Below are 13,892 nucleotides of genomic sequence, written 5' to 3' on the forward strand. Positions count from 1 at the left end.
GAAATCACATTACACAGAGCTAATTTGTTCCCTGTTTTTTTCTCTCTAATTAATGATAAATATGAAAAAATATGTTCCTGCTCAAATCACCTTTTAACTTAATTAAGATATTTAATGAGGTAACGCTGTGAGGAGGTAAAGTTCACAGACACAAACACAGACACACACACACACACACACACAAGGGAAAAAAGGCTAAAACACCAACGAACAAGAGACCTGTGTAGCCTAGCAACAGCACACAGCCTGGCTAACATGGCCAAGAAAGAGGGCTGATCACTGGGGGATAGTTTAGTCAAGTCTACATGTAAATTGAGGAGAGAGAGAGCTGATCACCTTGGGATAGTTTAGTCAAGTCTACATGTAAATTGAGGAGAGAGAGTAGGCTGGTCGCTAGGGGAAAGTTTGGCCAAGCCTACGTTTAAATTGAGGAGAGAGAAAACTGATCACTTAGGGAAGGTTTGTTATTAAAATCTACCCCCTGCCAGGGTGATACACACACAATTCAACACGTGAAACATCAGAAACTCACAAAACCACAGAGACACACAAATACACACACACACACACACACGCACGCACACACACACTCATTTAACATTCATAGACCCCCTTCCAAAAGTCCCTCTTCCAAACTCTCTCCATAAATTTGCAACAGCCCATCGATCATGCTGCTAAACAGAACTATTTGGCTGGCTTTTGTCTCAGCACCTGCTCTAGTCTGGCAGGGTCCAGTGGGGACGAGGGGGAGAGGATGCATTTTCAATTGTCTATTTATTTCACTGTTTTTAGGCACCGTGATGCCGTACGGTGGCAACCAGAAAGCTCCAGCGAGCTAAGACACGCCAGACCAGCCAGCCACCCCCCGAACTCAATAAAAACACATTCACTTAATTGCCCTCTAATAAAGGGAAAATCAAATCCAACTGATTTGATTGCAGAGATGGAGGCATAAATCAATGCTAAACAAAAAGGAGGAGAGGAGAAAATAAGTCCAATTCTGAGCACGGTGGGAGAAACCCAAGAAAAGTAAACTAATAAAACCTGCAGAAAGGGTCAGATCGGTAAAGAGGTGGAACCTGAACCAGCTGCTGAATGAGAGGCTCCAGTATGAGGGGCTGCAGTATGAGGGGCTGCAGCATGAGGGGCTGCAGTATGAGGGGCTGCAGTATGAGGGGCTGCAGTATGAGGGGCTGCAGCATGAGGGGCTCCAGTATGAGGGGCTGCAGTATGAGGGGCTGCAGTATGAGGGGCTCCAGTATGAGGGGCTGCAGTATGAGGGGCTGCAGTATGAGGGGCTGCAGTATGAGGGGCTGCAGTATGAGGGGCTGCAGTATGAGGGGCTGCAGCATGAGGGGCTGCAGCATGAGGGGCTGCTGAATGAGGTGCTGTTGAATGAGAGGCTCCAGTATGAGGGGCTGCAGTATGAGGGGCTGCAGTATGAGGGGCTGCAGTATGAGGGGCTGCAGTATGAGGGGCTGCAGTATGAGGGGCTGCCGCATGAGGGGCTGCAGCATGAGGGGCTGCAGTATGAGGGGCTGCCGCATGAGGGGCTGCAGCATGAGGGGCTGCAGTATGAGGGGCTGCAGTATGAGGGGCTGCAGTATGAGGGGCTGCAGTATGAGGGGCTCCAGTATGAGGGGCTGCAGTATGAGGGGCTGCAGTATGAGGGGCTGCAGTATGAGGGGCTCCAGTATGAGGGGCTGCAGTATGAGGGGCTCCAGTATGAGGGGCTGCAGTATGAGGGGCTGCAGTATGAGGGGCTCCAGTATGAGGGGCTGCAGTATGAGGGGCTCCAGTATGAGGGGCTGCAGTATGAGGGGCTGCAGCATGAGGGGCTGCAGTATGAGGGGCTGCAGTATGAGGGGCTGCAGTATGAGGGGCTGCAGTATGAGGGGCTGCAGTATGAGGGGCTGCAGCATGAGGGGCTGCAGCATGAGGGGCTGCTGAATGAGGTGCTGTTGAATGAGAGGCTCCAGTATGAGGGGCTGCAGTATGAGGGGCTGCAGTATGAGGGGCTGCAGTATGAGGGGCTGCAGTATGAGGGGCTGCAGTATGAGGGGCTGCCGCATGAGGGGCTGCAGCATGAGGGGCTGCAGCATGAGGGGCTGCAGCATGAGGGGCTGCAGTATGAGGGGCTGCAGCATGAGGGGCTGCAGTATGAGGGGCTGCAGTATGAGGGGCTGCTGAATGAGGTGCTGTTGAATGAGAGGCTCCAGTATGAGGGGCTGCAGTATGAGGGGCTGCAGTATGAGGGGCTGCAGTATGAGGGGCTGCAGTATGAGGGGCTGCAGTATGAGGGGCTGCCGCATGAGGGGCTGCAGCATGAGGGGCTGCAGCATGAGGGGCTGCAGTATGAGGGGCTGCAGTATGAGGGGCTGCAGTATGAGGGGCTGCAGTAAAAGGGGCTGCAGCATGAGGGGCTGCAGCATGAGGGGCTGCAGCATGAGGGGCTGCAGCATGAGGGGCTGCAGTATGAGGGCTGCAGTATGAGGGGCTGCAGTAAAAGGGGCTGCAGTATGAGGGGCTGCAGTAAAAGGGGCTGCAGTATGAGGGGCTGCAGTATGAGGGCTGCAGTATGAGGGGCTGCTACTATTACAATGTAGAAAGTAGTACAGGTAGAAGATAAGTATCCCCTTTACAGTAACAAATCCTCCATTTATCTTCTTCCTGTGCTGACTAGTCTGTCTACCTGGGGTGGGCAGGTGAAGCCAGGCCGATGGGCATTCTGAGGGCGGAACCCAGCATAACGATGAGATCCCCATTGGTTGGTCGGTGGGATGTCCTGGAGGGAAGGGGAACGGGCCTGCTGGTGGGGGGCGGCCTTGCTCTCCTGAGGCAGGTCTGTGATTGGACAGGAGAGACACAAGGGGAGAGAAGATAAGAACATTGGCAACGAAACTTCAGAGACATTAAAAACCAGAGCTGAGCATTTAGAGATAAATGCATGAATAGACACAGGGCTCTGGTTTCAACCAGGACAATAAGAAATTCAAGAAGAAGAAGAAGAAGAAGGAGAGGAAGGAGAAGAAGAAGGCTGGAGGATGATGAGGAAGATGAAGATAACGTTGGCCCTGGACTTACCATTGGCGGCAATGCTGGTGGCGAAAGCTGCAGCAATGTCGGCAATGGTGGGGGCTGCAGCGGGGGCGGTATGGACCACGGGGGGTGTCGTCTGCCTCCTCTCTGGACCCTCCTGGGGGCTGCGGAGGGGCCTGGCTTTCTGGAGGAGGGGGGCAGCTGCTCTCCTCACTCTGTCGTTGGCACTGCCAACCCACGCGCTGGCACCATCTGTACGAGAGAGAGAGAGAGAGAACGTAGCACTTTATATGGTAATACTACAGTAAAATCACAGCGTTGATACTGAATTTATATTGCTGAGAAATAGTTAAATCAGAGTCCATAGGCTGGATCTAAAAAGACATCCTAATTTCACATGATTAACCTGCATACACAGAGTTAACCATGTGAGTGGGCAGACAAAGCATCCCCTCTTCCCACTCTCACACCTCCAAGAAAGTCCCAAAAGAGAGTCACCTGAACAAACACCCTACTGGGCACAGACGTCAAATTCAACATTTATTCCACGTTGGGTCAACGTAATTTAAATGAAATGACGTGGAAACAACGTTGATTCAACCAGTGTGTGCCCCAGTGGGACAGATGTGTGGGAGGAGGAGAAAGAGCTTTGAAACCCTGAATAGGGAATGGAAACAGGGGGGTGGATACCTAGTCAGTTGGACAAACTGACTGCTTTCAACTGAAAATGTGTCCTCCTCATTTAACCCAAACCCCTCTGAATAGATGTTGGAAAGTGTTTTTCGAAGGCATTTCGTCAGCTTAACTCACACTGTCGCCTTCCATTCCCCCTTGTTTCTATATCGCCCTTATGGGGTGCGCTGATCAACACTAGTGCACTGGGAAGGGAATAGGCTGACATTTGGGATGCAAACTGACACTGCATAATACTCGCTAATTATAAAACATTCCCAACTGAGTCATCCAGAATTCACACAGAGTTTACACCTACTCAGCAGACATACAGGTGTGTGTGTGTGTGTGTGTGTGTGTGCGTCAATGTTGCATTAAGGGATTACCAGTCGTGACACAACAGTAACACCAGATCAATACCCTAAGGCAGCCATTTCGGCCTCTAGATTTACCTTGACCCTTGACCCCACTGGAAGAGGGAAAAACCACCAAGAGCGCTGGGTGATTTAAAAAGTCATCGTCCATCAATCAATAGTATCATAATAATAATAATAATAATAATCTTAGCAAAAAATATATAAATCTTTAATTTACTATCTGTAGAAACTATGAGAGTAGAAAGGTTCAGAACTTTTTGATAAATGTCACGGTGCAGTTGAAAAATATATGGCCAACAGAAATCACACCGGGATGGTGTTCAGTCCTGTGTAGCTCAGTTTCTACAACATGGTGCTTGAAACGCTAAGGGTTGTGGGTTCAATTCCCACGGTGCAGTTGCTACTGTCATTGGATCTGGATAAGAGTGTCTGTTAACCTGTTGGGGATAGGGGGCAGTATTTGCACGGCCGGATAAAAAACGTACCCGATTTAATCTGGTTACTACTCCTGCCCAGTAACTAGAATATGCATATAATTGTTTGATTTGGATAGAAAACACCCTAAAGTTTCTAAAACTGTTTGAATGGTGTCTGTGAGTATAACAGAACTAATTTGGCAGGCCAAAACCTGAGAAGATTCCAAACAGGAAGCACTCTCTCTAACTATTTCTTGGCCTTCTTGATCATCTCTAACCAAAACAGGGGATCTCTGGCATAACGTGACATTTTCTAACGCTCCCATAGGCTCTCAGAAGGCGCCAGAACGATGAATGGTGGCTTTGCAGGCCATGGATGAAAAACATTAGCGCATTTGGATAGAGGTCGATCTGAGGACAATGAGACTGGAGGCGCGTGCACGAGCCGACACCATGTTTACTTTCTCTCTCTTTGAACAAAAACAACGACTCCCGGTCGGAATATTAACGTTTTTTTACGAGAAAAATCGCATAAAAATTGATTTTAAACAGCGTTTGACATGCTTCGAAGTACGGTAATGGAATATTTTGAATTTTTTTGTCACGAAACGCGTCGGGCGTCACCCTTCTTTACCCTTCGGATAGTGTCTTGAACGCACGAACAAAACGCCGCTATTTGGATATAACTATGGATTATTTGGAACCAAACCAACATTTGTTATTGAAGTAGAAGTCCTGGGAGTGCATTCTGACGAAGAACAGCAAAGGTAATCAAACTTTTCTAATAGTAAATCGGAGTTTGGTGAGTACCACACTTGGTGGGTGTCAAAATAGCTAGCTTGTGATGGCCGGGCTATCTACTCAGAATATTGCAAAATGTGCTTTCACCGAAAAGCTATTTTAAAATCGGACATAGCGAGTGCATAAAGGAGTTCTGTATCTATAATTCTTAAAATAATTGTTATGTTTTTTGTGAATGTTTATCGTGAGTAATTTAGTAAATTCACCGGAAGTGTTCGGTGGGAATGCTAGTCACATGCTAGTCACATGCTAGTCACATGCTAATGTAAAAAGCAGTTTTTTTATATAAATATGAACTTGATTGAACAAAACATGCATGCATTGTATAACATAATGTCCTAGGATTGTCATCTGATGAAGATCATCAAAGGTTAGTGCTGCATTTAGCTGTGGTTTGGATTTATATGACATTATATGCTAGCTTGAAAAATGGGTGTCTGATTATTTCTGGCTGGGTACTCTGCTGACATAATCTAATGTTTTGCTTTCGTTGTAAAGCCTTTTTGAAATCGGACAGTGTGGTTAGATTAACGAGAGTCTTGTCTTTAAAATGCTGTAAAATAGTAATATGTTTGAGAAATTGAAGTAATAGCATTTCTAAGGTATTTGAATATCGCGCCACGAGATTACACTGGCTGTTGAGTAGGTGGGACGAAAGCATCCCACTGGCCCAGAGAGGTTAAATGTACTGTAAATAGATGGGAGGGGTTGTGTAGAACTGAAGGGTGGGACCAAAAAAATAATAAGATAACTAATGTAAAACGTATATATGTTTAGAGCTTTGGTGCAACAGTTACAGAATATACAGTACCAGTCAAAAGTTGGGACACGCCTACTCATTCAAGGGTATTTTTTTTTTTTTACTATTTTCTACATTGTAGAATAATAGTGAAGACATCAACACTATGAAATAACACATATGGAATCATGTAGTAACCAAAAAAGTGTTAACCTCTTATGGATCCCTTTAGCGGGATCGATTTGACAACATCCTGTGAAATGGCAGCGCGCCAAATTCAAACTACAGGAATATCAATATTCAACATTCACGAAAATATATGTGTAATACATCAAAATAAAGCTTAACTTCTTGTTAATCCAGCCGCTGTGCCAGATTTCAAAAAGGCTTTACGGCGAAAGCAGACCATGCGATTATCTGAGGACAGCGCCCCGCATACAAACACATGACAATCATATTTCAACCAGACAGGTGCGCGACAAAAGTCATAAATACCTTCAGGCTCTGATCAGGCCCTACACCCAAACAAGGGCACTGCGTTCATCCACCTCTGGCCTGCTCGCCTCCCTACCTCTGAGGAAGCACAGCTCCCGCTCAGCCCAGTCCAAACTGTTCGCTGCTCTGGCACCCCAATGGTGGAACAAGCTCCCTCACGACGCCAGGACAGCGGAGTCAATCACCACCTTCCGGAGACACCTGAAACCCCACCTCTTTAAGGAATACCTGGGATAGGATAAAGTAATCCTTCTACCCCCCCCCCCCAAAAGATTTAGATGCACTATTGTAAAGTGGTTTTTCCACTGGATATCTTAAGGTGAATGCACCAATTTGTAAGTTGCTCTGGATAAGAGCGTCTGCTAAATGACTTAAATGTAAATGTAAATAAATAGTAATATAATTAATGCCTTACCTTTGAAGATCTTCTGTTGGCACTCCAACATGTCCCAGAAACATCACAAATGGTCCTTTTGTTCGATAATGTCCTTCTTTATGTCCCAAAAATGTCAATTTATTTGGAGCGTTTGATTCAGAAATATACCGGTTTCAACTCGCCCAACATGCCTACAAAGTCTCTAATAAGTTACCTGTAAACTTGGTCCAAACATTTCAAACAACGTTCCTAATCCAACCTCAGGTACCCTAAAACGTAAATAATCGATAAAATTTAAGACGGAAAAAACTGTTTCTACTACCGGATAAAAACAATGTGAAGCGCATTCCAAGTTAACGCGCACCAAACAATAGAGTCCACCTGTAGTGACACTTACAAAGAACAGCCATACCTCTTCATTTCTCAAAGGAAAAACATCAACCAATTTCTAAAGACTGTTGACATCTAGTGGAAGCCATAGGAACTGCAACCAGGTTCTTCATGAATAGGGCTTTCAATAGAAATCCATTGGGAAACACATTGACCTCAACAACAAAAAAATCCCTGGACGGATTGTGCTCGGGGTTTTGCCTGCCAAATCAGGTCTGTTATACTCACAGACATTATTCAAACAGTTTTAGAAACTTCAGAGTGTTTCCTATCCAAATCTACCAATTATATGCATATCATAGCTTCTGGGCCTGAGTAACAGGCAGTTTACTTTGGGCATGCTTTTCATCCGGACGTCAAAATACTGCCCCCTAGCCTTAAAACAAATAAAAATATATATATTTTATATTTCAGATTCTTCAAAGTATCCACCCTTTGCCATGATGAAAGCTTTGCACACTCTTGACATTATCTCAACCAGCTTCATGAGGGAGTCACCTGGAATGCATTTCAATTAACAGGTGTGCCTTGCTAACAGTTAATTAGTGGAATTTATTTCATTCTTAATGCGTTTGAGCCAATCAGTTGTGTTGTGACAAGGTAGGGGTGGTATACAGAAAGTAGCCCTATTTGGTAAAAGACCAAGTCCATATTATGGCAAGAACAGCTCAAATAAGCAAAGAGAAATGACAGTCCATCATTACTTTAAGACATGAAGGTCAGTCAATCCGGAAAATGTTAAATAACTTTAAAGTTTATTCAATTGCAGTCGCAAAAACCATCAAGCGCTATGATGAAACTGGCTTTTATGAGGACCGGCACATAAAAGGAAGACCCAGAGTTACCTCTGCTGCAGAGGATACGTTCATTAGAGTTACCAGCCTCAGAAATTGCAGCCCGAATAAATGCTTCACAGAGTTAATGTAACTCCCGAGTGGCGCTGTGGTCTAAGGCACTGCATCTTAGTGCAAGGGGCGTCACTACAGTCCCTGGTTCGTATCACATCTGGCAGTGATTATTAGTCCCATAGGACAGTGCATAATTGGCCCAGTGTTGTCCGGGTTTGGCTGGTGTAGGCCGTCATTGTAAATAAGAATTCGCTCTTACCTGACTTGCCTAGTTAAATATATATATTTCTTAAACAGACATCTCAAACGCAACAGTTCAGAGGAGACTGCATGAATCAGGCCTTTATGGTTGAATTGCTGCAAAGCCACTACTAAAAGGACACCAATAAGAAGAAAAGACTTGCTTGGGTCAAGAAACACGAGCAATGGACATTAAACCGGTGGAAATCTGGTCTGATGAGTCCAAATTAGAGATTTTTGGTTCCAACTGCCGTGTCTTTGTGAGACGCGGCTCTCAGTAGATTAGCTAATACACTCCCTGTACTCCATGTCATGTGCCAAAGAGTTTGGCATTCCTGCTATCTTTAAATTTGAACATTAATTAATCAATGAGTTTGAGGAAAACACAGGATTTGATCATGTTTGGATCACCCTCACTCAAAGCTATCCTCCAATCACAACAATTGTGAAAATATTGGACCTTTATAAAAATAAAAAATAAAGGAAAATCTCCATTTTGTTAGTCCAGACGAAACAAGTCTGTCAAAAGTTGCAAGCGCACGCCTAAATTCTCATTACATACTGCAATTCCAACCACAAAACGTTTTAGTTACACTGCAATTCCAATCACAAAACGTCTACGTTACACTGCAATTCCATCCACAAAACGTCTATGTTACACTGCAATTCCATCCACAAAACGTCTACGTTACACTGCAATTCCAACCACAAAACGTCTACGTTACACTGCAATTCCATCCACAAAACGTCTACGTTACACTGCAATTCCAACCACAAAACGTGTACGTTACACTGCAATTCCAACCACAAAACGTCTACGTTACAACAACCTAAGAATGGTGCTTGAGAGAATAGAAGCCGTTTTACAGTCTCCTGACCAATTGTTCTATTTTGTTCGTTTTTGTTGTTGTTGCGCCGATCGTAACTTTTTTTGTACGTCATGGGTTCCGTCGTTGTTTATTATAACCCGAAAATAAAGCCTCTGGACGTCAGAACAGCGAGCAATAACCTGCATTTTGATGAACACTTCTACTTCAGTGAGTCGGCGCTGAAGGACACAACGCTCAGTACGTGACTACGTCAGCGAGTGGAGAAAAAAAAATGTGTTCACCCTCCGTTCTGTTGGCGAACTTGCAATCACTGGAGAATAAACTGGATGAGCTCCGTTCAAGACAATCAACGTGATCTGAAAGACTGTAATACATTTCTCCGATTCGTGACTGAACAAGAACACGGTTAATATAAATCTAGCTGTTTTTCATATACATTGGCAGGACAGAACGGCAGCGTCTCGTGAACTCAAGGGGGGTGGTGTGTGTCTCTTTATTAACAACAGCTGGTGTGTGTTCTCTAACATTAAGGAAGTCTCAAGGTTCTGCTCGCCTGAGTTACAATAACTCACGATAAACTGTAGACAATACTACTCTATATATACGAAGAGAGATTTAATATATATGTTTTTGTAGCTGTCTTTTACCGCTACAAATCGATGCTGGCACTAAGACCGCAAACAAAAAAAACAAGAAAATGGCGGCACTCCTACTGGCCAGGGATTTTAATGAAGGGAATATAAAATCCCTACTACCTCATTTCAACCAGCATGTCAGCTGTGGAACTAAAGGCAAAACAACACACTACATCAACTCTACTATACACACAGAGGTGGAAACAAAACACTACATCACCTCTACTATACACACAGAGGTGGAAACAAAACACTACATCACCTCTACTATACACACAGAGGTGGAAACAAAACACTACATCACCTCTACTATACACACAGAGGTGGAAACAAAACACTACATCACCTCTACTCTACACACAGAGGTGGAAACAAAACACTATATCACCTCTACTATACACACAGAGGTGGAAACAAAACACTACATCACCTCTACTATACACACAGAGGTGGAAACAAAACAACACTACATCAACTCTACTATACACACAGAGGTGGAAACAAAACAACACTACATCACCTCTACTATACACACAGAGGTGGAAACAAAACACTACATCACCTCTACTATACACACAGAGGTGGAAACAAAACACTACATCAACTCTACTATACACACAGAGGTGGAAACAACACACTACATCACCTCTACTATACACACAGAGGTGGAAACAAAACACTACATCACCTCTACTATACACACAGAGTTGGAAACAAAACAACACTACATCAACTCTACTATACACACAGAGGTGGAAACAAAACACTACATCACCTCTACTATACACACAGAGGTGGAAACAAAACACTACGTCACCTCTACTATACACACAGAGGTGGAAACAAAACACTACGTCACCTCTACTATACACACAGAGGTGGAAACAAAACAACACTACATCAACTCTACTATACACACAGAGGTGGAAACAAAACACTACATCACCTCTACTATACACACAGAGGTGGAAACAAAACACTACATCACCTCTACTCTACACACAGAGGTGTGTAGGAGGAGAATGAAAAATATTTGGTATGGGGCCCTGAGATCCTCAAATAGTTCTACAGTTGCACCATTGAGAGCATTCTGACCGACTGCGTCACCGATTGGTATGGCAACTGCTTGGCATCTGACCATAAGGTGCTACAGAGGGTTGTGCGTACGGCCCAGTACAGTACAAGAGGCCAAGCTCCTCTGCCATCCAGGACCTCTATACCAGGCGGTGTCAGAGGAAGGCCCTAAAATGTTTCTCTCCCAATCCAGACGCTGCTGCCTGCTGTAAATATCTGACACGAATAACAAGAAAGCAAGTAAGAGAATTGATTTCCTCAGTACCAGTTAATGAATGAAGGGTCTTCCTCTCCCACATGGTTGCATACAGGCTACAGTCAATTAGCAGACAATTCTAAAAACCTGTTTTTGCTTTGTTATTATGGGATACTGTGTGTAGATTGATCAAGGGGAAAAAACTATTTAATCAATTTTAGAATAAGGTAAGGCTTGAATACTATCTGACTGCACTGAATGTGTGTGTGTGTGTGTGTGTGTGTGTGTGTGTGTGTGTGTGTGTGTGTGTGTGTGTGTGTGTGTGTGTGTGTGTGTGTGTGTGTGTGTAACTGTAAGTGGTATGCAAATCATTATGTCCCCAAGACGAGCCTTCCTTACCCTGACCTGAACCATCCTCTAATTCTTTACCATCCAATGTCCAACAAGTATAACTGACCATATGTTGTCTACTTACACCATTCTCAGCAACTATGAACGACTAGATATGAAACACCTACGACGACATTTACATGTTTCAGTCCTGCTTCATATGAAACACCTACGATGACATCGACCTGTTTCAGTCCTGCTTCATATGAAACACCTACGACTACATCGACCTGTTTCAGTCCTGCTTCATATGAAACACCTACGACTACATCGACCTGTTTCAGTCCTGCTTCATATGAAACACCTACGACTACATCGACGTGTTTCAGTCCTGCTTCATATGAAACACCTACGACGACATCGACGTGTTTCAGTCCTGCTTCATATGAAACACCTACGACTACATCGACCTGTTTCAGTCCTGCTTCATATGAAACACCTACGACTACATCGACCTGTTTCAGTCCTGCTTCATATGAAACACCTACGACAACATCGACGTGTTTCAATCCTGCTTCATATGAAACACCTACGACTACATCGACCTGTTTCAGTCCTGCTTCATATGAAACACCTACGACTACATCGACCTGTTTCAGTCCTGCTTCATATGAAACACCTACGATGACATCGACATGTTTCAGTCCTGCTTCATATGAAACACCTACGACTACATCGACCTGTTTCAGTCCTGCTTCATATGAAACACCTACGACGACATCGACGTGTTTCAGTCCTGCTTCATATGAAACACCTACGACGACATCGACCTGTTTCAGTCCTGCTTCATATGAAACACCTACGACTACATCGACCTGTTTCAGTCCTGCTTCATATGAAACACTTACGATGACATCGACATGTTTCAGTCCTGCTTCATATGAAACACCTACGACGACATCGACGTGTTTCAGTCCTGCTTCAATACATTTTGGATAGATGGCCTTTGGACAACAGTTGCCAGTGGTAGTATGATAGTGATATTTGGGTAGCGATGGCAGAATATATCATGGTCAGTTGAAAATATTAATCGTGGAAAAAAAGAAGAAGATGATGATATCTCTTACCTGCTATAACCTGATGAGTTGCTTGGGTGAATACAGGCTGCTTGGTAGTGGTGATCTCAGGCCACTGGTCAACATCATCAGTAACAATGGGAATGTCCCGAGGTTCCTCCTCGGGTTCTGACTCTATCTTCTTGGGTCCCTTGACCCTTCTTTTACCATCCTGTCTGCCCAGCTCCCGGTCACCTTCCTGGGCCTTGAACAAGGCGCTGTAGGGCAGGTCCTGGAGAAATAGCTCCACATTGATTGTTGGAGCCCGGCACGGGGCATTGGCAGGCTGCTGTAAGCCCAGTGGAGGTGCTTTCCCCTGGGGCTGGAGGGCTGGGAAGTCAGCCATCAGGTCATAAAGCTCCTGCTGGGTTGTTGATGGAGATGAAGCTAGGGCCTTGTTTGAGTCTGTAATCCTGATGGCTGGGACCTTGGCTGGAGCAGGGATTGCAGCTGGGACCTTTGCTGGGGCTGGAGTTGAAGAACGGGCTGTGGCTGTGACCTGGATTACTGGGACCTTGGCTGGAGTTGGGACTGGGACAGGAGTTGAGGCTGGAGCTGAAGCTGAGGCCTTGATACAGGAAGGCACTTTGCCCAGAAGGTTGAAGGGACCAGGGATGGGGATGAGAGGCTTGGGGAGGTTGGCAGGCGGAGAACCCTGCCACAGCCTGTCACCTTGCCAAGGAGACGCGGCGCTCGGCAGAGGGGGAAAGTCGTCTTCGCTGGGGGCCAGGTCGGGGGCCAGGTCGGGGGCCAGGTTGGGGGCCAGGTCGGGGACCAGGTCGTGGAGCCGGGATGAGAGATCAGGGAGCATGTCAGGAACTAAAGGGGAGAGGTTAGCACCGAGGTCAGCACCGAGGTCAGGGTTCAGCAGGATGGAGTCCAACAGGTAAGGGTTAGGAAAATCGAGAGGGTCCACCATGATGGAACTGTCCTCCCCTCTACCCTCCTGCCCTGGGATCAGGAGGCCCCTGAGGTACTTGGCAATGTCCCTCCTTTGCTCCTCCTCTGGGTTCACCTAGTATTGGTAAAATAGAATAACATGGTTTACCCTTTCAGATTGTCCATTTAGATTGCTTTTTTTTTGGTCCAGCACTAGGCTTAAATGGGTCCAGAAAACCACCCCTTTAGTGGCCTATCTGATGATCAAACCCATTATCTCTGGTGCAGTAAAATTCTAACCTTTTCCTCCTCCTTCTTCTCCTCCACCTGTGTCTCCCATATGGGGTCATCGCCATGGGAACAGTCGTCACACCGGACATCGTCAGGGCACTGAGAGGAGACGGAGAGGTCACGTCGATCTTTCTCTGTCTGTGACGTCA

The 13,892-nt window shown here is 45.4% G+C and overlaps 1 protein-coding gene across 1 annotated transcript in view; it reads right to left on the reverse strand.

Annotated features, from left to right (window-relative positions):
- Positions 1-13,886, reverse strand: part of LOC115174155 (BCL-6 corepressor-like protein 1) — a 39,187-nt gene extending 25,301 nt beyond the window's left edge. The window contains exons 1-4 of the mRNA XM_029732855.1: positions 13,753-13,886; positions 12,586-13,588; positions 3,085-3,291; positions 2,693-2,844 (exon numbers count right to left, since the gene is read on the reverse strand). Of these exons, the coding sequence (XP_029588715.1) occupies positions 2,693-2,844; positions 3,085-3,291; positions 12,586-13,492 (1,266 nt within the window). The 5' untranslated portion in view covers positions 13,493-13,588; positions 13,753-13,886. The remainder of the gene's footprint in view (positions 1-2,692; positions 2,845-3,084; positions 3,292-12,585; positions 13,589-13,752) is intronic.
- Between the last annotated feature and the right edge of the window lie 6 nt (positions 13,887-13,892).

Source organism: Salmo trutta, chromosome 34 (genome assembly GCF_901001165.1).
Source record: "Salmo trutta chromosome 34, fSalTru1.1, whole genome shotgun sequence".
NCBI classification, from domain to species: Eukaryota; Metazoa; Chordata; class Actinopteri; order Salmoniformes; family Salmonidae; genus Salmo; species Salmo trutta.